Source organism: Rhea americana, unplaced genomic scaffold (genome assembly GCF_003343005.1).
Source record: "Rhea americana isolate MKP2758 unplaced genomic scaffold, rheAme1 scaffold_0, whole genome shotgun sequence".
Classification (NCBI taxonomy): domain Eukaryota; kingdom Metazoa; phylum Chordata; class Aves; order Rheiformes; family Rheidae; genus Rhea; species Rhea americana.
Genome location: NW_028185037.1, coordinates 16,431,359 through 16,458,509, shown reverse-complemented (window position 1 = coordinate 16,458,509; position 27,151 = coordinate 16,431,359). Strand labels below are relative to the sequence as shown.

Here is a 27,151-nt window from a genome sequence, read left to right as displayed (position 1 = left end):
CTTTCTCTCACAAGACAGCTGAAATCCTTGTGAAACACAACAGTTTGGGCACTTTTATCACTCTGGGCAACAGGAAACCTCCAGTCAAGGGCACCTTTCACAGCAGTAGCAGCATCACGGCAGTGCTGTTTGCTGCTGGCAATGTAGCCTGGTCAGACACGCTGTGTGCTGATGAATAGGTCCGTATTCGGGAGGAGACCCTTTGCCCAGAAACATTGAACCATCTTTGCAATGCACAACTGAAAGCAGATCTCACAGATACAAGATGACAGTCACTTTTCATAGTACAGGAGTAAAAATTCATGAAGTCCTATATATATATAAAAAGAAAAAAGAAAAAAAAAGAAAGTCATCACACTGTTGACCTCAAGTTGTCAGACAAACCAACAGTTCTCTCCGACAAGACCTTACTTCACACTTCGTTGACTATGTGCATCAGCCACTGTAGCCTCCTACTCCAGAACCTCCTGCTCCATTACAAACTTCTCCTTGATATTATTCACCAACACACCATCCCACACTCCCAGGTGAGCTCCAGAGCCCCCTCCCTGCCAATGGTCACTTCTGCAAAGCCAGTCCACTTTTTCAAACTTAGCACAGCCAGCAAATGTCTCTAACTAGCCCCTCTCCATTTTGTACAGTTAAAACAAAAAAGGAAAAGAATTTTTAAAAAAGATATTTGAGCACAGAAGCCTGGATTAGTTTCGTATCTACCACAGTGAAGCCTATATTAGCACTGTTCCAACCATGTCAGCATCTTAGCAGGTCTGAGTTAACATCATAAAGCCACCCCCTAATTACAGAGCATATAAATCCATGGAAAAAGCTGTTTGAAGTCCCGTTAGGCTTCATAATATGGGACAACAGAAGCAGGGCGTATTCATGATGCCAGGTCATCTAATTCTCGTACTAGCAAACATACGTAGTCTGTAGTCCAGCTAGTGCAAAAATCCCAAATTTTGCCACAAGGAGGGCCAAGCTTAGGATTTTTGATGGGGGAGCAGGGGAATCTCCCCATGCATATTAGCACAGCCCGCATAAGCATGTATGAGGTCTATGGAGAGAGATTTGGCTAAGAGTTTCCCTCAGGCTCATCCTCGTGCTTCCACGTGAGCTCCGCAGAAACTGTGGATGAATATAGGCTTAGGCTGGGGTAAAAATGCAGGTATTCCTTTGCTTACATATGGCTAGTAGGATAATATCCCTGGWGAAGAAAAATTAGCCAGCTGTACTGAACAGATAGGATGAACCACTCAAAAAGCTTCTTGGAGCTTTGTTTGAAATTTCAGAGCTGGCACTTACACACTCATCAGACAAGCAAATGTAGGCATTTCCYACATAGAAATGCTTGGTATAATTTTATCATCTCAAGGAACAATTTCTTTGGGACTGTTCAATGCAAATTAGCTATTTCCAGGATGTTATAATTCTCTAGTTAATTAAATATGAGAACTATTTTAAATATRTGGATAATAGCTTGTCAATAAAACAGTATTGTCTTCAATATAATGGTTTGTTGTGTGCTTGCACAAGCAAGGAGAGGTGCTGGTTGACATGAATTGGRCTTTTTTCAGTAATTTTCATACAATCCCTCACACGCTGACAATTATGTAACTATTTGGCATCTTCTGATATTCCAAACAAAAAGGGAGGAAACACTTCAGGTAGCAAGGATTTTCCATCTTTTTTTCTGACCATCTTTAATTAAATCTTTGGAGCCTGGAAAGCATATCCCTGTCTGAAAGGCTGAGCGCTGTTAACCTCTCCCAAGGAACTAGGTAAGGTAATGTAGCACGCAACTCGGTGAGAACAATTACYTGGGGAAATACAAGACTGGGAATGGCTGGGCAGGCATCAACTCTGCAGAAACTGATGCAGCAAGCTGGACTGGTATTGCCTTGAAATCAAACATAAGCAACTTTTATCCTGTGTTAACAAGAAAGGTGTAGGCACATGATCTGTCACCATGCTGCGAGCACAGTTCATCGTGCCTGAGAAAGGAGAGTTGTGTAGATGGCCTCGCAAGTGGCACCCAAGCCCCTGCTATGTAGGACTCAAAAATCATGAATTAAATGCTAAGCTCTTGAGACTGTCACAAAAATAAAAAATAATTTTAAAAAGTACTGATTGTGGGATTTCTGGTTCTTTGCTGTTCACATCACCCGTCTCCTCTCAGCATCACAGAGGGTTAGTGTTTCTCCTGTGACCACATTTGGGACCAGGGCTGAACAAAATCACACAATATTGCAAACCGTAACAACACCAAAGTAATATTTCTTTCTCCTAGAGCAGCCAAACCACTGGAAGTCAGAATCCATAATGCGGTGGTGCTGCTGGCATGTGCCAGTGAAGATGTACATGGGGTTTCTGTGTCTSTCTCTGGTTTGGAGTGTAGGTAAGGCTGAATATTATGGTCTGGCACTCCCCTGGGAATAACAAAAAATATTTCTCTTTCAGTTGCTCCCACAGCCAGAATGATTCTCCTATTCTCACATCTGTGACACTTAAGGGATTTAAGGAGACTTGACTTTCTCTTGCTTTTCATTTTATGTAGGCAAGACTGATGAGCTGGAGCTCTGGGACCTGTGCTGTGCAGCAGGTCAGGGCAGATGATGGCAAAAGTCTATTTTTGGCTCCTATGATATGAATCTGGAGTGAGAAGGATTTATACGGGAAGATAGAAAAGGTTTAAGCAGATTTTTTTGGTTCCARTTTAGCTCACAGTAAGTAAATATTGCTAATACAGTTGCCTGGCATAATTTGAGATGCTCAAAGGACAACAACAACGTTGGGTATAGGATAAAAATAATGCCTTAGTCCTTGTTGACCAGTAGTGGGACAAGCATGTCAAGTGGCCAACACTGCCCATACAATGTGGGCCAACAGACGCATCTCAAATGGCACTGCATGCCTAAGCTGAGGGAATGGTGCCCTTATACTCTAAATACTCGTTGGTGTCTTTGTAAAGAGCAAATCTCAAAAACGGCCTCTCACACAAGGACAGGACATATAATTTGCAGTTTCCACTCCATGGATTATCCTCATTTTTTTTTTTCTTTGATTGTTTTTGTATATAGAGGAGAAATATAACCAGAATTTGTTTTCTACAGAGGGCAAAGATTTTTGTAAGACTAAGGACATGCACCCAGGTGTCTTCATCCTCAATGCAAATTGCTCACGTCTCTTCTTTCTTCTGCTTCCAGTCTTGCAGATTTCCTCTTACTGAAGAAGAAATTACACCCAAGTTTCCTGCTCCCTGATTAGAACTCTGCCCATTAGGTTATAACATAGAGGTGGGCATCACCATCACTGCTGTGAGCCCTCCTCACCACCAGCTCTCAGGGGAGGATTTTCACTAAGGAGCTTGGATGGACTGAGAAGCTCAAGCATCAGAGAGGCTTGGGAGTTTAGCGTTTCCTAGAGCTGGCTCATTTAGGGAATCTTCTGGATTTTGGAGGCATTCAGCTCCACTGATGGGATAGGGAACCTCTTGTACTTCATCTTGTGATGCCTAAATCGCCACTCTGCTTCTTGCCTTCATTGGCCACAGAGAAATCCCAGGAAGCGAGTCCAGTCTCTTGAGTCCCTCTGCAGTCTTCTCGCAACAGCACATTTCTTGTGAGCAGTACTCGATCAAATGCATGCTCTGAGCAACCAGCACGCACACAGCCAGTGCCAATTCCTTTAAGTTTAGCCTTACTATACTATGTACCTTACAGTGAGTGTTTKCAAGCCTAGTTCAGACTTCTAGAACAGCTTGTTACTGCTTTTTTCTTRTGATTCTTGAATTAGGAGCACAAGCCTTGTTATTTAAACTGCTTTATTCTTTCAGCTTCCAGGTCCTCTGGGACATTCTTATTCTTAGGTGCTTGATCCACTGCTGTTACAGATACTCTGTGGCCTGCTTTGCAGTGCTTATGTCCATCCATTTCTGAGATATGAATGASAGCAACAAAATAACCCAGGCTAGGAACTCAGCTGGGAGTTACTTGCCAGCTCAAGGCAAACTGTTTCTCAGTCTTCTCTTTCTTCATAGCTTTATGTCTACGAAGAGAAAACAAGAAAGAAAAGCATGTGGCAGTGCTGGCTACTGCAGGTAAGGGGTTAATGCAAGCTCGAGGTACTGTACTGGGCATGGGGATGGACCCTTCTCCAGCAGAAGCTGTGATCTCAAAGCCCTTGCTCTTGCCATGGTTCCTCACCTAGACAAGGTGCCTCCTCAGGATTGCCCAGATCCCTGGCCCAGATCAACATCCACACTTGTGGGAAACTTATAACGTTGTTTTCTCTCTTTCCTTGCACTCCATCCCAGCTCTCCATTTCCTTCTGTTTTCCTTTCTCTTTCTTCTATGCTAACAACAAGTCCAGTCCTAGAGTGCAACTCCAGTCCCCTTCCAAAAASCCTTCCCAAATCTGGGGTGATTTCTACAGCACAAAAAGTGCTGGGCTGCATGTGCATGTTTAAAACATGCTTGGTTTATAAACAGTTACAAATAACAACAACATCACTGGAAAACGGTGATTTCCCCCCAAATTCAATTTTGCTCTGATCTTAGTTTTTTATGCTTCTTTTTCTTTCCCATTATGTTTTGTCTGTCTCTGTCTCTCTCWCACACACACATAGACCTTCCTCCTCACACACACCAACACTATACTGCTCTGCTTTTTTATGACTTTGTGGGAGGAAAGTAAAAGGGAAATCTTTGGAAATTTTGACTTGGGAAAAGTAAATAAGCAACATTAATAGAAAGAAAGCATCTTTTAAATAAAAATGTGATTCCACTACAGTTAATTCTTCGTTCTGGTAGCAATACGGCCATTAGGGCACCTGAGAAAACAAAATACCTCCATTTTCATTCAAATTCTATAGCTTGGGGAAAGAGGGAAAACTGACAGATATTATCTCTATTTGTGATTTGCAAAGAGAGATCTAATGTTCTTTTTAAGTAAATGCACGTTGTCCAGCACGAGGGGGCACCAAACTGTCAGGACTTTGTTAGGCTCTCTGGTAGCCTGCTCAAGGCCATGGTGAAAGGAATAGATCACTTAGAGTCCTACCTAAATCTTGGTCTACCATTACACTGCCCACTTCATTTTATTATTTTTTCARACTTCTCTCTGCACTCATGGCCTTTTTATTTTCTCACCAGAGTTTCTTCTGTGTGACTCAATACACAGCCAGTTCACTTCGTTTTCCCATTCCGGAGGCTTTTTGTCAAATGGCTCCACCTCTGTCACCTGARGCCATATACAAGCAGGGGATTAATGGCTTTTCCCTAGCATTTCTGTCATGCGGCCAGCTGCTCAGAGAGATCCCTTCTTTTTCAGAGCTGCCTGCGAAGTCTGTAGATCTGGCTGCTGTTAACCTGACTGGGCTAGTGAACAGCATGCTGGACACGACACTCAAAGGTAAGGTGACTAATGAATCTCAGCCCCGAATGAGATAAAGGAAGTGTTAGTAGAAAAAGCCATAAATGCATGCTGTCAGCCTCAAAAATTAACTCTCCGGGCAAGTTACACTTGCACATTTACAATGCAGAAAGCCATCTACCCCAAAGTCTTTAGAAATTAGTGTGTTTAAATATAGACACAATATAATTACTTATGGGATGTCTCTAAGAAGTGCTTTATGATGTGGTACAGGTTTGCTTGCTAGAATTAAAAAAAAAAGGTGATACTAATGATCATTCCCGCAGAGGAAATGAAAAAGAATTCAGTCTCATGCAGCTGTATAATATCAGCACCTCAAGGAGTTTTTTAGAAATAAAATGAGAAGAGTCAAAACATTCTGTTCACATAATTTGTTCTAACCACTAATATCAGTTGGCATATGTTTCTGCAGGTACCAAAAWTTTTTTCTCCTTGCTGAGCGTTACATCTCACAGCTCTTTTGCCTTCCACAAAGTGTCAGTCACCATTTATAACAGTGAGTGCCTTACCACTTTGCCCTGCTCAGAAACATTTTCTCCTGCACAGGGCATGCATCAAGATATCCATTTTCTCTGTCTCTTTCTACAGTTTCTAACCTGAAAAATGTTGACCCTGGCAAGTTCCCTATGCATCACTGCTACTGCTTGAACAATGTGACAAATGACTTGACGGGTGGGTACACAAGAAAGGTTAGCAACTGAATGTGCCTAGGCTGAATGCTTTCGTTAGAGCTGAAAGCTRTAACCTCAGTCCTGTAGACTTTATTTTTGTTGGTAGCATTGCCATATYGAGGCCAGGGTCCATTACTCATGCTCTGACCCTTTGGGGAGACTCGATGAAGGCAGCCTCAGATGGCTGCACCCAACCATCCAGCCTGGAGCGGAGCTGTCCGTCAAGTGAGCAGCATGGTTCACCCTGGTGGGAAAGACTTCGTTTTCCTCCGGGGAGTACGAAGAGCCACTGCTCTATCACCATTCAGTATCATTTTCACTRTCTGGAGGCAACTCACAGGGTATGGACAGGGCTTTCTCTACACCGGTGCCTCCAACACCTTCAGTGATCCCAACAGGAGTGAAAAGTAAGGATTAATAACTACACAGAGCTGTTTAATGCAGTGTAGGTAARTTCTTCACCTAATATCCATTCACATGCCTGATCTCATAGTATTTACAATTCCAGAATAAATCTCAGCGCTCTAGATTAATGGCTGATTATYGTGAGATATCAAAAATATCTCAGCAACTAGAGAATGGACCTCATATTCTTCAAGTTGCACGTGATGACCATCTCGTTAAAGCAGCAATGACTTCTGTGGYTTTTTCTGGAATCAGTCATTTTATCATCCTTGCTACATAATCACTCAGTCATAGTAGGAGGATGGTAGAGATACCCTAATCTTTTGACCCACATCCAGAATATCTTGGTGATTAGAGCAGTGGAAATTGAACATCAGTGATTTTTTGGACATCATCATTCWTTCACATTTCCTCAGAGTATTCAAGTGACTTCCTAATCCCATTCCTGTTCAGTAAAAATGTTCTTAACTTTAAAATATTTTAAACCTTATTATGCACAAATATATATCCAAAATACAATTACAGAGAAAAAATAATTTTTTGACTTGGCGTGGATGGTGGAACATGTGTTTTGGATTATGAACTTTCTCTGTTTGTCTTTTAGATTTTACAGCTTTACTGGTTGATATTATTGGAAACTCCACTAGTTATCTCACAGAAATTTTCAAGTCTACTTCTATTCTCTCAGGTTTGCATTTCTTCTTATCATTCTTGTTTGTGGCATTTATTCATGCATAAAAGCCTATGATTTCTCCTGCTTATTCCTCAGCATTTATCTTATAAAGTGTGGATTAGAGYTGTAAACAGTCCCCTTACAGGAAAAGAATATACATACATATATAAAATGTTTTATTGTATGTATAATAGTACGTCATGTATGCATACATTACATAATATATATGCACACTGGTATTATACACCATGTATAATTTTTTTTTGGGGGGGGGGGAAGACAGAAAGAGATACGTACTTACATGATTATCTTTGTTTTGTTTGAAAATTTGATGAATTATTATTGAATATTGATATGTTTTGAAATTGTGACTTCATCAAAATAATTATGGCCTATATATTTTGATGAAATGTTTTTTTTTTCCTTGTAAGAATGTTTGTAATGTAGAATTTTAATAAAATAGAAATATTTTGCTTTGAAATATTAGCATTTGGACTTCATGCTGCCTCATATAAGTGTCCTCTGCTCCAATTCTTCTGCATAGGTTGAGGTTTCTGGCTAACTTTTTATGAAATAGGGCAGCCTTCTCTTTGGAGTTTTGAAATCTCATGAAACATGTAGTCTAGACAGACATCAAGTTCACAGATGGGAATGGTTCCTGGAAAGTATCATGTGGTATTTATCCAATGAAACCTTTTATTTTCAGAAGAAATSTGTAGAAATGTTTGTTTTTGTGTTTAAGAGATTGAAATTTTCTACTGTTATTGGCTTTCTAAGAAAAACAGCATTCTGATAAAGGATTAAGCTTTTGTCAAAATGGATGATGGAAAATCTTCAGCYGATTGAGAAGCCACATACTATTCTGAGTTTGTGTCTTCTGCTACTTAAGATAACAATGTATAGTGAAAACTAGTAGCAAGTGTCTGTTTTACATGTGTTTCCCTTGCAGTGAGTCAGAGCAACAATTCAGATTGTATCTATATCTGCATGATAACAGGCCAAACAGGTAAACGTGAAAAAGTTCCACCCAAAATATTGCCTTATGGCTCTCATTGATGGCTTACGTCATGAGCAAGAGCTCTGTGATATTTTTTAAGCATGTATATTTGCAGGGAGAAATCTGTCTGCTTTTTGGGAGATACTAGAGAAGCTTCCTGTTATTAATTACACGATTTCCAGTAACACATCTGGTGACCAGGGTAAGTACCTCCTGAGGAATAAAAGTAAATAGCAACAGCAATGAAAACCATGTCCAGACAGCACTTGCAATGAATGTRCTGTTTCATATATTACTCCATATTCACCACAGAAAAATAAGTAGAATTTACAAATTTCAAGTTATTAAATGTGGGGTCTTCTRTTGGAGGAAAGGACAAAAACCTTTGTTTTCATTGCAAACTATGGGCRATCTGGCATTTCAGAAAGTGTGATTCAGACTTGCTGCTCTTACTGCTTTGATTTTTATTTTATTTTATTTATTTATTTATTTTGCTCAGAAAGCCCTGGAAATAAGAGAGCGGACTGGAGGAGCAGCTAGTGAGCTGCTCCAATCCTTCTTCATAGACTGAAGCCRTAGTCAAAGGTCCCCTCTTATAAGCCCAACTGGACTTTGTGGTTCCCTTCTTGAGATTAGGCAGGTTAGATAATATATATTTCCATTTGGATACGAAAGCCTTATAGAAGCGGACAGGGATAATATTTCCCAAGGCAATTTGTACTTTCATGGGTGTGAGGCAGTGAGCGATGGTGACATGACACGGCGGTGCTATGTTCAGGCTGAGCCTTTTCTTGTCCATACTGTGGAGACAAGTGAACCCATACTGTGGCTGGATAGACACCACAGCCTGAGTGCTGGGTATAAAAGGGATTTAAGAYATGGATAGGACAAAAAAGACTATCTCTGGGACTACATCTGAAGATATTTAGCAATGAACCCCTAGCCACTTAATTTCAAACTTTTCCTAAGTGGGTGAAGCAGTGATATTTTTAGACCAATAAATATCTCCTCTCTAAGATCTGAGAGATATGCAAGTTACATAAAAATTGGAAATTACAGAAAAAAATGGAAACTGAAGATGCATCTTTTGATTCTTTGGATCCTGCACCCCAAACCACAACATCTTCTCTCATGGGATCAGAGCTTTCATGGAATTCAGTCCTGGACTGAGGAGACTCTGTAATTCTTTTGATTTAAAAGAATAAATCCCTTAGGTCTCAGTGGGAATAATCTCTTTATGTGAGTTACCATCAGAAAAGGGTCAAATATACTTAGCCAGTATGCTGCATGGTTCTTCCACCCAAAATTGCTTTGCCAGAGTGAACTGTGCTTCCAATAGGACCTCTCACTGCAGTTGGTACATATTTCTCATTTTGATTGCTTGACTGTAACAGGCAAACAGTGAAATCAATGGCAATTTCACCTATRCCAAAAGGTGTTCAACATTGCCCTCCTGCTTAAAACAAATCAAAGGCAGGCAGTTTGCCAAAAATATCTTTCTTTTAAAAAAAGACAGCTACTGTTCCTTTTATACCAGAATCCAACTCCTTTCCTTTTTGTCACACTGAATATGCTATGGATACTGAGCACCTTATTTTCTCATCTCTCAAAGATCTAGATTCGATTTTTTCAAGTTTCATGAAATTAAAGGAAGATGCAAACAAAACCATGGATCCATCAGCAGAACACATGTGGAGATCTGAAAGTGCGCAAGTATTCTGACTCCTGTTCTCTTTGACTGACAGCTGAGTGCTTAGATTTGCTGCACAAACACTATAATGTTGACCTGCAAATACAGAGTAAGAGAAAAGTTTACCTTAAAGAGYAGAAAATGAGGCCATTACTGCCCTGGATAACTGGAGGGTAGAAAAAATATTGAAAAAAAGCCTGGTTGATTGCTTTCATTGCCATTTCATTAGCAAAAGACATTTATTAAGGAGTCAGAAAAATAGATAAAAAATATTTGGCGGYATTAAATCAGGAAAAATGTTGTTCACACTATTTCTTCTCCTTACTTATTGTYATTTTTTCCTTATTTCTTTATCTGTCTGTGATATTTATATGATCTTCAGTTGTGAGGACCTGAACATCTCACAGATATTGGTGCATTTATCTTCACTGCTCRGCTATAAGATAGAAGAGTGCTAGTATAATGACTTTGAGAGTGGAAAATTAAGGCCTTAGACTCACTTCCATGTACTGGAAACAAAGATGAATTCAAATCTAGACTTTGTACCTCTACTCACTGCAACTGCATCTATCAACGGCAAAATTTCCATGTTGCCCTAGTTAGGGTGCTATTTCTTAACCCTAGTTAGGGTTTAATTTCTTAAACCTCATACAAACCTTTATTATCTTTTCTAACCCCAGTTATCATTTCTACCACAAAATGTCATCAGTTCTCAAATTCCAGCATCTGCCCTTCAGTACCTCCTAGCTCCCACATAGGCAAAGGCATTCATCTCTTCCTTCCACAGTGAAGCARTTTAGGAAATAGAATAATTTCTGGAGGGAGGCAAAAAATAAGGAAAGCTTTGAAAGAACACTTCACATTGTATTTTTTGTTTGTTTATGAAAACTCACATGCTGAAATGTTGTCAATTAAAATTTCAAACTTTATTGACACATGGAAAGAAAGAGAAAAACAGATTTTTTAAAATGCAATGAGAAGGTTGCCAGTCAGCTACCAGTGAAAGCATTCAGGGAACAGAGGGGATTCTCTGGGTGCATTTCTGACATTAGTGTGCCCTAGAGCGTGCGTGAGCTTGGCCATGAGCCACCAGCATCCAACGTGTTGCGAGTGCMAGCGCCTCTATCTCTCCCCAGCTACGAGGATCCCAGTTGTTCTGAAGGGAGAGGAAATCCCTCCTACAAAGGTCCCATCATGGMCCAAGACAGCTGGCACGACAGGATCGGGGTTTCCATCACTGGAAAACTGGGATGTTTGGAAATTGCATGGCACAGCTGGAGACACTGCAGAGAGCACGGCCACAGCACCAGCCCGTGAGTACCGCACCGACGAGTCCTTCCCGCATCATTCCCGCTGGCCATAAGTTAGTGGGACCCAGCTCTGCCGGGCAGGGGGAGGAGGGCTCTCCATTTCCCTTTGCTCCAGCTGGCTGCAGCCCAAACTAGGTCTCAGGGTGGAGACATGGTTTACCACTCGTAACGTCCTTTGTGGTTCCTGGCAGCGGCAGGAGCTGTTCGCTCTACTCAGCAACCCACAAAAGTATCTGCATTTACACATCCAAACTGGGTGAAAGACCCTTTCTTGCAAAGGCCCGGCAGGTAGAAAGGAGACTTCTTGACAGATCCTCTTAGAATAAGTCCCTTCATCCAGAAAAGTGTATTTTAGTTTCTCTTTCACAAGTTTACCTGCTGCTGTGGTTTCTAATCTGTGGTGCCTAGGGTGGCTAAGAGACCCCTCAGGGTGCTCAGGATCCCTGCAGGGTGCTCTGCCACCCAACCCTATTAACTAGCAGTTCAGGAGATGAGCTATGGCGACCAGATATTGCTCTATAAGGAGACCTCACTGGGCAGAGAGTTGAGATGTGTTGCACAAGGTAACATCTCAGGAGGTTCCCATTCCTCCAAACTTGCTCAGAAATCTGGGCAGATGGATTGCTAGTCTTGGCTTCAACAGTGCCTCACCTTCAACAGWACAAACTTTGGGGGTGCCTCAAAGCCCTTGTGCTGCAACTGATTCAATTTCATTATTGTAGAAGTGCTAAAATACATTATAATGACTTTCCCGTCACTTTTTATGCTTTTGTGGGAAGCTGCCTCTATGTCTTGACTTTTTTTTTTTCCACACGCATCTCAGCCACCTAGGTCTCTGCCCACGTTTTGCTCCAAATCCAGGGAGCAGATCTGAGAAAGAGCAACATGGAGTTGCTTCTGTAGGTCTCCACTAAACTTACCTTCTTCAAATCCTTGTCTGCTTTCTGCTAGCTGATGGACCTTCCGAGATCTAATAAAGCACAGCTTTTATCCTTCCGTTTTCATCCTTTAATTTTTACATGTCACTGGAAGTACCCTGCAAGGTGCTGCAGCTGGTGATCTCTCTACTGCATAGCAGGCTGTTTCTGTGCACTGGGCAGAYGAAWAACAAATATSCCRAATRAAATGAAGAATGTGTCTTTCTGTTYCCATAGCTGAAATGTCTGCATTTTGGACACAGCCCGGGCCTCCTCAAGAAACAAGTAAACTGATGCAGACAGAGCCAGGTGAGACTGATCCGGGATAACAACAAAGCATGTCAGTTGGCACACTTCTGAAAGAGAAAACAATACATTTGTCTCTCCTTGTAGATAATATACACACACTCCTGTATAAACAGGAGAGTGTGAATATATTTACGTATCAGTGTCTATATACGTATTTATTAGTGCTCTATGACTTCAGCATTTTTAATGTTATTTTTTCAAACAACCTTTCATTTGYTCATTTGTTTCTGTTATGATGTCAAGACTATTTATAGTCTTTTCCTTCCTTCAGATTTATCTTCCTCAGGATTGTCTGCACGACCCTACAGGCCTGATRCAGCACTAAAACTTCATTCAGCTGCCAGTAAGTATTTGCACCTCATGTGGCAAAAATAGTACTGTTTAAGAAAGTCTGTCMAAACACTCATTCTCAATGAAGAAACAACATACATTTTTAATGTACTTAATATTATACCTTATATATGTAAAACTCTCTCACACACACACACATACACACATATATATATCAAATGGATTGATGCTTATATTTGTGTCATTCACAAATTTAACATACAAATTATACTATCAATACAGAATTAACAGATGCACTTCACATGTTAATTTTAAGATGATTGGCTTTTGGATAATCCTAAAATCCCTTTATTCCAAAAGAGTACATCATGCTTTAAATTTTCCTATTGGTACAGATAAAACGGTTAATTCAACCCCTGATACAAGAAATCTCCCTGAATCACCTTGAATTTTAAAAACTGTAAACTTCCTCTTAGGCTAAAGAAGGATCAACTAGATTTTCAGAAAATAACTCGCTTCATAATTTTAAGCATGAATAGCTAGGTTTTAAGAGCTCAGCCTGGTAAATTTATGCTGAAGTGCTCATCCACTTACTATCCTTAGTTTGGTAATAAACATACATTTACACATATTTAGTAAGCAGCTACATGCTTTGAAAAACTGATCCTGGTTAGATGCCAAAAAGGGCACGTGGACTCTGAAAGAGTGCAGCCCCTGCTCCGGGGCTGGCAGTGACTCAGACCAAGCTCGATCCTCACTCCAGGTTTTGCAAAGCTTAGGAGTATAATGGGACTAAATCTCAGCAGCAAGTCCCAGCCATCCTGCAGTCTCAGCACTCTGCGCTAGCAAGTCAAAGTCAGAATGATAAATCATAGGGCAGAGTAAAATGCTCCAGAGTATTTCCCCTTGCAGCATCCCTTGGAAAGYGTACGCTTGTTTTACTCCATGAAGAGTAAAGGCAAATGGCAAAATGGTTGAACAGTGGGGCCTACAAGGTGACCCTGGTTTACAGGCGTCTGATCCCTGCAGCGCTATTCACAGATACGCTACAGAGATGCTTTCTGTGCAAGAAGAAATTAAACATCTAGGAAAGAAATCGCCAATAATCAACATATTAAACAGAGAAAACAGAGAAAAAAACAAATTTTCTCCCAGATTTAGCGGCATATGGGATTCAACATTTAAAGTCCTTCCCGGAACTGAAGAAGTCCGTTTTGAATTTGCCTACGGACAGTTTTGGTGACGTTTTTAGCCTTTTCTCTTTTCTGAGTTGGGATAGGGATCAGGGGCTTGCTGGCTCTCTCCAGCAGCTCCACGCTCCAGTACTATACTATGAGACGTTAACATGAGTCAATCACCTCGCTCACGGCGTGGAGTTACTCCAAAGTACGAATCCCRCTTTACTCAGCCCCGCGCTATTTCACAGCCTATCAAGAAAAACGTTATAGGTGATACATAGGCCTGCTGCTCTGCAAATGTGGTAGGGCAGGTGCAAAACGACTGTCTCCTGTTGCGTAAGGAATGGCATCACCTGGTACTCGGGGGCTGCTCSCCAGTCCTGCACAAGTAAGGACTGGCAGGAATCTGGCTAGATTACACATTTGCTGCGATATGTTTTGAATTTGCTATAGCAACTYCAAGGCTTAGGTAAATGAAAATGAGATCACGGGTACTGTTTCCAACATGTTGTTATACGGGGTCTCTGTACACCGGTATTCTTATGCTTATGTAAATACTTATGAAAATGCAAAGCAGCTAATCTTGCCGCTGTAATATGTTCCTGTCTGTGCCATATTTTACATGAGGTCCAGCAATTAGTCTTCGAACAGATTTCTTGCAAACTGTATTTATGACAAGTGAAATAGTGCTTTGGTAATAGCTACCACYGTGTCTCATCTGGCTAAATATTGTACAGTGCAGACAGTCCCTGCTACAGCGAGTTAACTGACTACAAAGAAGAGAAAAAAATCCCAGCACAGGGCAGAGGGAATGAGGAATAGTGATTTATTGCTTTCTTACAGCAAGTATCATTTTGCTTTTCAAGTCCAACAATACTTCAGAATTATAGGGCACCTCAAAACTGGTTGTAGGGCACCACCATGCCCTACAATTCGTTTCAATTGCGTGAAAAAACAGAGTGCCAGCTCCCCAAGGGCTGCTGCACTCCCTGGCTGGTGTCCTCACTCTAAGTGATCAACCTGAAAACTAAACGAYGTGATGTTGCAGGCAAGGACCAGCTGAAGAAAGTTGCATGCATTTGGTGGCTCCTGATTAAAAGTTACACTTTCTGCTAAACCTATGGCACTCAAGGAATGAGCGGGAGGGAGAAAAATATTTGTAACTGGAGCTTTTGGAGACCACTAGGAGACATGCTCCATGAATATGAGCTTTGGAAAGATGTAGTGTATATGTTCCATTTTTGGTATTTTTATATGGAGAAGCACTTCAGTATTATTATGAGTTCATATTTCCACTCTATTTAGGGAGAAAATCCTAATTGATAATATTGGCATTCAGGCAAAAAGTAGGTGCCTATACTCCAGACTGGGGTTTAGTTTSTGTTTATCAGCTGTGTTCAGCTGATAATGTGATCATAAAGATGTGTGCTCCACACAACGTAACTGTTTAGGAAGAGAAATTCCATGGTTATCATTAAGATGAGTCTGAAAATCCCCATAGTGCATGAAGTTAGAGCAATATATATCCTTTGAAAACAGGGCTAGAAAAGAAATCCTGTTCTATTTCTAGACTAAATGAGTGGCTRAATTCCAGCATTTCCTGGCATTAGAACTATGTTCTAAGCCCCATTCAGCCAATATATGCCAGTTTGGCTGCTCAGACCTGATTTTGGCTCTAAGCTCATGGGATGCTGTCAGAAGAGGCTGTCCTCAATCCCACCATTGAAGCAGACTATGCTGCAATGAGAAATGTGAGTGTTAAACTGGAAGTGGGAGCATAATTCTAACTTTGTGGCTGGGTCTATCAGAAGTCATTTTGGGAGAGCAGTCCGTTGAGTGCTTGTGTTGTGCAGCAATTGTGTGATGTAAAAAACCTAGGTGCTGGGTAATGCAGTGGTAATATATCGGTTAAATTACAGGGGTCCTTTAGTATCATTTGATTTGTTCTTACAGACAGTAACAGAGGAGCTCTCCAGTTGTTCAAAGAACTGAAATGTCAAATAATACTTTTCAAATGGATGTTTGGATACATAAGGAACAGAACAAAAGCATGATAATGTGAACAAACAAGGGTCTGTAAATTCTGAGGGATGGTAAGCAAGGACGGCAAAGAGAAATACTGATTTTATGATTTTTGATGGATTAGTTGGAAATACGTAGAAAAAGCTGCACTGTTCCGATTTTGTCAAAGGAAATCATGAGTCTTTGATATGATTTCCTAAACACTCTGCTTCTGACAGTTAGCCTGTCAAAACAGGAGAAGTAATGTGAAAAACTGAGCATCACCAGCAGCTTTGTCCGTGAAGTTAGATACTGCATCCCTGTGGTCTTTCTATGCTAATGTACTGACAGAGTGTCCAGGATGTAGCCAGCTCCCCGGCTCAATGCAGACAAGCCTCAGGTCCTCATTTTGGAAGTCTTGAGGCTATTTTTAAGTCTCACTTTGAGACTTAAAGCCCAAGTTTTGGCCCAGACTCCCTTCTAATCTCACCTTTTCTAATGACATTCTTAATACTAACTTCCATTTATTTGCTCATTGCTGATTTTCAACACACCTTTACTTGTCCCTGAAGAATTTTTAGGGGGCAGATACKCATGTATGTCTCAGAGACAGCTGTCCTGTTGCAGATCTCCAGTTTGCTGCCATGAGGAATACTGACAAAGTCAGTGAGCAAGAACACTGCTTACTTATTGGTAGAATTTACTTTTTCACTTTTTACTTTTTACTTTTTTACTTTTTTTTTTATTGTTGTTGCCTATTGCAGCAAATTAGAGTGAGGATTTTGTGCTGTCAACATTTTGAAGCTTTTGCTGATTCTGATCAGGTTTTTCTTAGTTACCAGTCCTGTTCTGTTCAGCTGAGTCTATCAGCAGATCTTGGGWTGCTTACCTTGAAAAAAAAATAAAAAATCATACTATCAAAACCCAAAATGTTTGAGAGCATAAGACTCAGCGGGGTATCACTTCTCAGAGGGCGGTAATGTTATTGGAGCTAAAAATATCAGCCTTCAAAAAAAAGGGAGTTTTGTAAAAGCATCAACTGAGCATACAAACACAATGAGAGAAATCCCACAAAAAAGGCAGAGGCAAGGAACAGAAGGGGAAASATTTGCCTAGGAGGCTTCAGAGTACAGCGGTAGAAACATCTGCGGAGATCTGTTTCCAAGGAGGAGACTCACTGGTGTTGAGCCAAGCAGCAGTGCTTCGTGTAAGCGGCTTTTTGAACAATGATGATAGGAAGCCGGTTATCTTATTTTGAGCTTTCTCTCATTTCACTTCTATTTAAGGAAATCAAAATAACCCACAGTCCTTGTGTTAGCTCCTATGACATGCATAGGATGTGTATGACACATCCAAAACCCAAAGGAAATGAGTCAGTATCGTATCATACGAATATATTTTCATTTCTTGACACTCTTGATAATGTGAAGGGGACAATTTAAGATGAACTATTCCTTCTTGTCTTGATGGGGAGAAGAGGAATGTGCTAAGGTAAATCTTGTCCACCAAGAACTGATTATGAAAAAAAAAAAAAAACAAAAAAAACTCTTCATATCTTGCAGATCAATTTGGCTTGGAGATTAGATAAAAGCTGGTTAACTGAAAGTTGTTGGATTCTGTGATTGGACTTGCAGTGTGTACAGTCCAGTTTTTTAATGTGCCACTTGCTGCCTGATAGTCAAAACTGTATAAAACCTAGAAAAGTTGGGACTGGAAGCTGACCCTCTTTGCAAAGGCTAGAAAACATGGATTTTGATGAGAGCAGTGAACGGAGAGGACCTAAATACAAGAGGCAACAGGCACAAACTGAACCATAGGAAGTTCTGCCTGAATATGAGGAGGAATTTCTTTACTGTGAGAGTGACGGAGCCCTGGCACAGGTTGCCCAGAGAGGTTGTGGAGTCTCCTTCTCTGGAGCTATTCAAGGCCGGCCTGGATGCAACCCTAACATGCTGTAGGTGATTCTGTGATTCTGTAAATGCTTCTTTATCAGAAACTAGTATGAGAGAGTCTGTAAACTTGCATATACGTCATGGCACCCTGAAAGAAAATCAAACAGTGGTGACCTCAAAGCAATGAAGAGCCCTACCCACTCTGCTAAAGCACATGACCAGTGCACAGTCACCATAAAGAGAAGGATTTAAGAGATTGGCAAAAAACACTTTGGCTGCAGCTAAGAAACCAAAGTGGTAGCAAAGCCCATAATCTGGCTCTGGTGACGAGTGGCCCAGTCTGATTGTCCCTCACCCCACCAAGAGACTGGCCTCATCCATGTAGAGTTTATTGGAACAGTTGCTGGCATGTCATCCCAAGCCCCAGCCCAGGCAATGGTCAGGAGAGCACCAGCTGGTTGGGGCTAARATCCTATTTAGAACCAGGCAGTCTGGAGGATGGTGGGACAGTGCTGCARCCCATGGCCTGGCCCCGCTTGGTAGGACCATAATGACAGCAAATCCAGTTTGCYGCTCCCGCCTGAGGCTCGGCAACACCTTTTGAAATCCAGGTCGTTTCTTAGATCACAAAAGTGGTTTTTCCTTAACGACAACCAATAAAATATGCAAGTGTGCATATTACAACATGCAGGGAGAGATATTACAAGTTTGAATTATACACGGTATCCTTAACATTCATTTTCACTGACAGCAAAATTTAATCTCAGTGTCAGAGAAACGTGATATTCAGTTACTGATGGAAAAGCCTTTTTACTGCAGCAAAAACTAATCACTGTCTGCCTATAGCAGTAGTGTGGTAAATACGAATAGACAAGACCGATGCTCTGCACAGGGAATTGTAGTTCCTGAGTTCTCTTGCCTGTTTTGATTGCCTCAAGTTGGATGAAAAAGAATAGTCTGTTGTGAAATAAATTTCTACTTTCAAACTTGTTTTTTGTTCCAATMCAGATGTGTAGGAATTCATGAAGTGGATATGAAAAAGAAATTTCACAGTAGAAATTTATTACAGAACAGAAATAAAAAGTACTGTGAAGCACCGAAAAATTGAATTCCACAATGTGATGTGAGTGTACCATACATACTAATCCAAACAAAATTAAATACAACATTAATTGAAAGTGAATTTAAGCTTTACACAAATACAGCATTATTTAAATACAACATTCATTTAAAATGAAATTATAGCCATAAATGAAAATCAAAGCAATTTGTTTTAACTTTTTTATTTGACTTCTCTTTCCCACATAAATGAATCAAAACTGAAATGGCAGTCATTAAATTTGCATTTAGATGAGGCTGAATTTCTGCTGGCAAAGCACAAAGCTTGTGTAAATACCTGTTAAGCAGCATAATGAATACCCATTTCGGTGGAAACTTCGAAATTATTAGCAGGGAGGTGTGTTGTATGTTTTAATTATTCACAGCAAGTCTAATGTCCCCTTTCATAGACAGTTCAAATTAAAGCCTCAGCGCCAGTATGCTCTGATGTTCAGTTACTAACATGAAGAGCAKTTATTAAAGCAAAAGAAAAAGCAGTCATTTTTAATTACCTTCAAATGGAAAAAAATCAAARTGTGTCGAATGCAGTTAAGTGGACAAAAGCTAGTGATATTCACACAAAACTACTAMGATTAAGAGAAATGAGGCTGCCGCTGGCCCCTCGTTGACTGAATAAGCCTGATATTTGTGCAGGACACAACTGGTGGCCAGTTTTCTGCAGCATCCATGAGTTTGGGAGCTGCAAATGTCTGTCTGTTACTTCTCCATGAYTTCTGCTACCTTGGGCGAATGCCTAGCAGAAAAGAAATAGTTTCATAGCGATCTCTTTCAGGTTGGCAGTGCCTTTATTTTCCTCCTGGCCCTGAATGCTGTTTTATATTAAACTTCTTGTCAGCACGACAAGACGTTGAGTATTATTTCAACAGAACTTCATTAGTCCGAATTTCACCTCCATAACCTCTCCTATCATATAACATGAGGTGGCCCAAAACTGTAAAGCATGTAAGACATTTGAACCTGGAAATGCAATTATGCTGTCTAAGGGGATTATATCCTGCAGCTAAGGCAGTGTGTCGAGCCCTGGGCCAGATCTGGCTGTTAGTTACATGGATGGAAAAGCCGGTCAACCGGCACACTGCTGCCACATTTGCTCTTCCAGCCTGGTGGCTGCCTCTGAGAGCGAGTCGTAGATTGGGAAAAATGTGGCTCCTCAAAGCGTGGCCCCTGGTTATGGATTTACAGCCCCCAAATTTGCATCTTCAGGGAGTTTTTTTTTTTTTTTTTTTTTAGTTTTATTATTTTTCAGGGTGCTTCATATCGCTTCCAGCCTTCTGGCNGGTTTGCTGACGCTTTCTGTGATGTTGCATAGGTGAGACCTCCCTTTGGGAGTTTTGGAGTATCTGCGTAGGGGGAAATGCGACACACGTAGATTGTGCCTGATTTCTGCRGAGTCGCTGGGAAAAGAGCAATGCCTTCTTTGCTCCCCCACACGCTCAGCCAACTTCTGTCCTCCTTGAGGACGGGGCTGATTCCCATGAAATCTGGAGCGTTTGCAGGTCTCCCCACGGCCCTCTGTCTGAGGGGCTGGAGAGACGCGGGGCTGAGCGAGCTTTCCYGGAGCAATGCTGGGGTTCCCCAGGCGCCTCCCCAAACCCGTGGCTGCATCGCAGTGAGCCACACACAGCGCAGGAGCTCCTCTTCACAGCGGTGCTAGTAAAAAAGCAAAGGGGAGGTGGTTATTTCAGCTGTGCCCAGGTATCCTTTGAAAACATTAATTTTTTTTTTCCTCTTTTTCCCAGCAAGTGCAATTCTTTGCTGACACTTCCCCAGCATAATGCAATTACTAGCTGACTGAGTAGGCACGAGAAGCAACATGATGGGTGACAGGACTTGCAGAAGGCAGGACAAYGGCAATTGCCAGGGTTTCTGTTAATGTGCTGAAAAGAGAAAGAAAAATTAAAATCTGCTCCAGTTTTGCGTTATCCTTTCTCATTTTCCTGCATTTTCACCTTGCCTTCTTTTCTCTTTTCTATAATAGAGAGGGAGGCAAACGGGAGGCTGTTTCACACCAAAAAACAACATAGCAGTTCAGGATTTTGCTATCACCTGCCATCACCCGTTCTGTGGCATTACTGTATCTGCAGCCTGGCACAGCTGCATTTTGGGGCTGGATGGAGTGTTTGGAGTGCAGATGTTGGTCTCTGGCTGCTGACTATGGATCCAATAAATAAATACCATAAAGCAGATACTTTTCCTTTAGTTGCTCAAGAGAGGAGGAAATGGTTTTAATCCCYCAGGGACACCATTAACCTACATCTTTTCTTAATCTAGAGAAATTTAATTGTGGCCACTTGGAGGTAAAAAATACTGATTGACCAGTTGGCTGCTGTCAAGCTTGTAATAAAATGGACAAATTATCTCTGCCTTCCTTTCAGTGCATGCAAAAATTGACCTTTTCTTTGCTGATTACTTGTCAGTTTTCATGAAACCTCTAGGAATGCATTTATCTTCATGATTCTCTAAAAACTGGGCTGAAATTAGCTGATTATTCAAAAGTATCTAGAATAAAAAGAGGGAAAARTGACATACAGTTGGTGAGATGGACAAAGAGAAAGACCGAATTTTTGTATAAATGATATTTCTTTTGTTAATGAGGGTAAAAAAAGATATGAAGAGAGCAATAAGAGTCTGTTTATTAGCCCTGTCAAATGTAATCCAGCATTCAGATTTAGAGGGTAGGTGCAGGGAAGAAGGTGGAACTGGAAATGTCTTTTGCATTAAAGCGGCACATGTATACACACARTATCAACTATAATAAGAGTACAATATCAAATATAATAAGAGTACAGTGCTGTTGTTCATCTCATAGTGTTGCGCTGTGGAAAACAGACATACCAGTGCTATTTGAGACTGCACCTAAAAAAAAGYAAATAAATAAATTAGATTTTTAAAGCTGTTCCTTACATATGTGCTAAGTAAAAGCAACATAAATTTAAGTAACGAATCAGTAATGATAATTGGTAACAAATTTAACAAAATATGTGTGCTTTCGCTCAGATAACTCCCAGGATGTGTGTTATTATTTTTTTTTCCAATTATCTCTCTCGCTCAGACTTGGTTTTAAGATATTTACATTAGTTTAGTAATCTGCATGTTTCTCCCAGCCCAGAGAAGTCTCTGAAATAATTTTTTTATGATAAGTATTTGAACTGGTTCAGAGTTGTATTTTTTTCTAGGGTGTCCTCAGGCAATCCTCAAAGAGTCCCTGGTGTCCTCGCCTCCTGCCACCGTTATAGCGCAGAAGATAAATCCTTGCCTCATGGAGCTGTGCAGATTTTTTCAGCTGTGCCTCTGCGTTAGCCGAAGAAGATATTCAAGAAAGGAAGCCATGAGGTAAAATCTGGCACCAGTTTCCCTCTCCTCTACCTTCCTTAAATGCTCCGCAGTGCTTTTTCAAATGACAATTTTCAACCAGCACGGCTTATTTTTGAGAGCCTGAGGACACTGGGTGAGTCCCGAAGGGGTCCCCAGTGCAYCCGGTGATGCCTGATTTGACTTCCACTGCTCAGACTACGAGAGAATAAAGCTCAGCTAAATTTTTCCAAGTATCTAATTTGAAGTCAGAATCTAGCTCTTTATTTCTATGTTCAAAGTGCAATATTAGCAGCATGCTATAGACACAGATAAATTTACGAAAGCTAACAAGATATTACTCCCCTAACTTCAGCTACATCTTTAGGTACTGTGTTGAGTACTATTCCTGGTTCTTGAAAAATGCCAGTTATGTCTGTGAAAAAGTCAAAAGAGTGGCTTACTCCCACAGTAAGTATATTTTTTCTTTATATTTCTACACACTCCACTATGAATGTGTAACACAAAGTTGTAGACCTCCACAGGGTATCTGCTGTCTTTTATTAGGCAGATATTTTATCTGATGCTGATTTTGTTAACGGATTAAACAAAAAAAAAGTACTTAAATTTCYTGTCAGTTTTTAATATCCTTCTTGTAAAATATGTCCTGAGTGCAGTTTTCTTTTGTTCTTCCAGCATTAAAGCAAAAATGCCTTACAAACATCTGTAAATCTGTCTAGAGTACTGAGGAATTTTACTGCAAATCAGAAGATTCAAGACAGTTTTAGTAGTCTCATTTCTCAGTGTGAGTAAAATCAAATTGCAATATATTATTTGCAAATATTTGTAACAAGACAAGCTATTAACCAGATGTTTCCTAGAAATGCTTTTTCCTCCAAGGCATTGTAAAAATGATGTGAAAACACTGATTAATTTTTTGCAAGTAATGTAACTGTAATAAAAGCATCGAAAGGATTTTTTAAATTGTGTTTAATAAAGGATATTTATGAGGTTGTCTCATGCATGTAAATAATTATATTACTTYTATTTATAATTATGATAAAGTAATAAAAATGGATAAATACAAAGTAATTTAAAAACAGCCTAAAATATTGAACACAGGAAGAGTTTCTTTTTTCCTTTTYAGTCTTAAATCCATGCAGATTGTTCATTATTCCAAATCAAGAGTTTGCTATTATTTTAGCAATCATCTAGTAAAGAGCTCAGCCAAAGAGACGTTCACATCTCTTGTATTCTCACTCTGTGATGATTTGTAGGAGTCACCATTCACTTTCACCTTTATATGTACCTTTGCTGAACTGAAATCCAAGTCTAATAAAGGAAAAAGTAGCCAAACAATTCTGTACTTTGCTACATTGTAGCAAATGCAACAGACCTCACACACATCATCAACCCCAGCTCTATCATCAAACCACTGATACTGCCAACAGAAGAGTATTTGCACTACTACTGTTGCACATCGTTGAATCTAGAGGTTTTACTGAAGAAATACGTGTTCAAATCAATACAAAGCCGAAAAGAAAGATGGCATCATAAGAAACGTTGTCTCCAGAGAAAGATGGGACGTAGCAATCTTCTTCCTAAACACTGCTGTGCCCGATAACATGAAAGAAGTGTTAAGCATATTAAAGAGTAAGATAAGTTAGAGTACTCTCAATTACAGTTGTTATTGCAAGCTAGGCCAGTAGAAGGAATAAGAAAACTGAAACGAGGAAGGTACAAATCAGGAGGGAGCGCTGAACATGGCCATGATGCTGCGATGGTAGGGAGAGATCCCACTCTGTAACCCCTCTCCTGTCCCCACACAGGCTCTGTTCTGCTGTGAGGAGCTGGGTGAACAGCACCTTGGTGGAAGTGCTGCTTTTTAACCTCATAAAAACATTTTAAAGCCCCAAAAATAGGCTTTTTTCCTTTTCCTTTTCTTTTTTTTTTCTCTTTTTTTTTATTTTTTTAATCCATATGATGTCTATTATGTTCTCAGAAGTGAGGAAGAAGGATATAAGGAGAAGAACATAAAAGGCAGAGAAAACAGAAAAATTAAAGTCCATTTGACATCCTTCTCTTTTTTACATTTGAAGCAGAAGAAAATATCAAAGAAAATAAATATTTTTACAAACTATATACATTTTAAATAGAACATATTAACCAGCTCTGAGTTGCAGCACTGTAGCCTATGCTAAAGGAAACTTTTGTGGTTATAAGAAATGCCTGACTTCTGCATTCCTCCTGCAGGAATATTATTCTGGGGGCAGAGTGCTAACCTCACATATAGAGTGCCCCAGAGCAGTGCCTGCCACTGGGGTAGGTCACAGCCATCTCCACTGTGGGGTCTTGGGAAGGGGAGAGAAGTCTGAGCATATTCATGGACCAAGAATTGGAAAGTGTCACATAGTTATGGGAATCTTGAGAAATGATCTGATACTGATGGGTGGTACATGAACTGGATGACAACCTTCTTATTTCAGCTGCTTAAGATTTATTGCTTAGTTTACCCAGGAGAAAAACAGAATGAGAGAAGGAATACAAAAGCAAGGCTCCCTGAATAAAATGAGCRTAGTGATTGCCTTCACAAAAGCATATTTTTTCCATATTCTGAGGTCTTCAGTCCTGCAGGGTCTCTGAGCACCTTTGGCTCCTGAGTCCATGAGTGATRGTGATATAAAATCTCAGAGGATCCATGGTTATTATTGTGCCTAGTCAAACTCATGCTGATTTGTCAGGCTGAATATTTACATTAAGGTAATAAAAAAGCCACTAGTAGCATTCGCTGAGCTAGCTGCAGACTCCATCTGGAAGCACAAAATTAATGGAGCCTGTATGAAATCAATTTTTGTATCAATATGGCATAATTTCTGCCATATTTCACTCTGYTGTAAAAGTTCCTGGATAATGCTGGTCACAGAACTGGCACCATTGGACTCAAAAAGCAGCCGTCCTTTTTCTGTCAAGACATCAGTACTGAACCAGTTTAGACAGTGAAGYTCACAGTGTCTGCATGGAGCCAAGCGTTTTGCTCATGTAAGTACTTTTATGGTCTCCTCTTGTCACACTTCTCCATGCTAAAAGCCAGTTGGCCTGAAGTGCCTTCGCTCCATGCAGAAGCTGCGGTCATTCAGTCAGCTGAGCATGTGGCCACATGGCCCTTCACTGYGGTAATTTGGTCCACAGCTGTTGAGTCCTGGGTGGCTCATGATGGTGCACATCAACATTTTTGCGAGCTTCCACTGACATCGCCTTCYGCTGTGGCTGTCTGGGACTGTTTTGTGTAGACTGAGTTTTTGACAGGGCTTTGAGCGGACTGTTGGGATGGCTTTGGGWGTACCCAAAAGATGTGCAGCCCACAGATGACATGATGTGATGTCTACAGTGACACCCTAGCACCATCCACATCAACTGAGACCTGAGTTTTGTCATCAGCTTCAGCTACCTGCTGAAGTTCAAGACGGACAAACCAGCCCTCACCAAAATCACATCTCTGAGGCAAACAGCAGCTCAGCTTCGCTGATGATGTCTTTGAAGGTAGCTATGTCTGGAACTGGTAGAAAGCACGCTTTCTAAATGAGGAAGGGTCTGTCCCAAAGCTCAACCTGCCCCTTGATTTCATTCCGCTTTGGATGAGAGCCACTGAGGGTAGACAAGAGCAGGATTCTCAACCCTGAGGAGTGCCAGTGTTTAAAGCTGTATAGGTTTTCACTCATCTTTCATCACTGAACGCTCTTGCTAAGCTATTAAAGCCATATTCACATGCACCAGAGATTTTGTGAGATTAATAACAGTGAAATGATTGTTATTTAATTACAGTTTCAGAGTATTAGGGAAAGTTACTATACAGTGAAAGCACTTGCAGAAAAGACCTCTCAGTATAGATCCTTTACATGGCAAGAGCTATATTACTAAGATACACTGTAGACATAATGACCCTTAGGAATCCCATGGAAGGACTAATTAATAAATGTTGAAGGGAGCTTGATAAGGGAAGTGATCACATGGGCAAGGTATATATCCAAGTGGGTATAAATCACTTAGTACTGACTATGYTGAAATCCATTTATCCTCCATCCAACTGCTTTCGAATAATATTCCTCAAGGTAAGCTTCTCTAAATGCACTGAATAATACAGGAATCAGGAAGAAAACAGTTTAGAATAAAACTATTTAGGACTGTGAATCCATAGACAAACGTGGAGGTAAGAGGCTTGGGATAGCAGACTGAAGTAAAATAATTGAAGCTGTTAGATTTATAGCCTCACTTGATGAAATATTGCAAGATTTTCTTAATAAAAATGAATGCAGTATTTCACCTAATACTTGGGGGAGCAGATAATCAACTGTAGATACATATTTGAAAACTAAGTAAATGCTCATTTGTTTGGTTATAAAAGATTTAAAGTGTGATTTGGAAAATCATTTTAAATTTAGGGTAAACAGAGGCTGTAGTTTGAAACCAATCTATTATTTATCATTTGACGAATTATAGTGCAAAGCTTTTGGCTTCAGAAGAATACTTAATACACATTTCTGAAAGGACAGTCACCCAGAACTTGAAGATCCCCAAACAATATAGTACGTATGATTAGGAAAATATATGATACATTTAGATAAATCTCTACATAAATTAGAGTGAATGTTTGACTACAAAGCYGGAGAGATTTTTAAATGATGTAAGGCAAACTAATATAATTGTTTGCAGATTAATTGGTTTTAATAGAAGTAATTGCAGAATGCTAACTCATTTATACAGTGTTTCACAATATCTGCATTTAAAAAGAGTGGAAAGAATTAACTGAATGTTCCGTTAGATCATATAAGCTATGAAAACTGCAGAACAAAAGCAACTCCAACTACACTGAAAACAGTAGTTTAAATGGACTTTCCCTGTCTACAGCTCTTTGGAATAGCCTATTGACTTATCTAAAGCAATATCTAAATAAATATTGTTAATCGGATTTATAGAGGG

General features: G+C 40.3%; 1 protein-coding gene across 1 annotated transcript; it reads left to right on the top strand.

The window, feature by feature from the left end:
* Positions 1–5,328: 5,328 nt before the first annotated feature.
* HHLA1 (HHLA1 neighbor of OC90) lies at positions 5,329–22,914 on the top strand. Its single transcript, XM_085318789.1, has 13 exons — positions 5,329–5,409; positions 5,843–5,926; positions 6,019–6,102; positions 7,111–7,194; positions 8,129–8,185; positions 8,292–8,378; positions 9,789–9,881; positions 11,003–11,179; positions 12,331–12,402; positions 12,674–12,745; positions 22,060–22,216; positions 22,563–22,645; positions 22,871–22,914. Exons 1-13 carry the CDS (start codon positions 5,388–5,390, stop codon positions 22,912–22,914), a joined length of 1,116 nt encoding a protein of 371 aa, XP_085174915.1. The 5' UTR covers positions 5,329–5,387.
* The last annotated feature ends 4,237 nt before the right edge of the window (positions 22,915–27,151 follow it).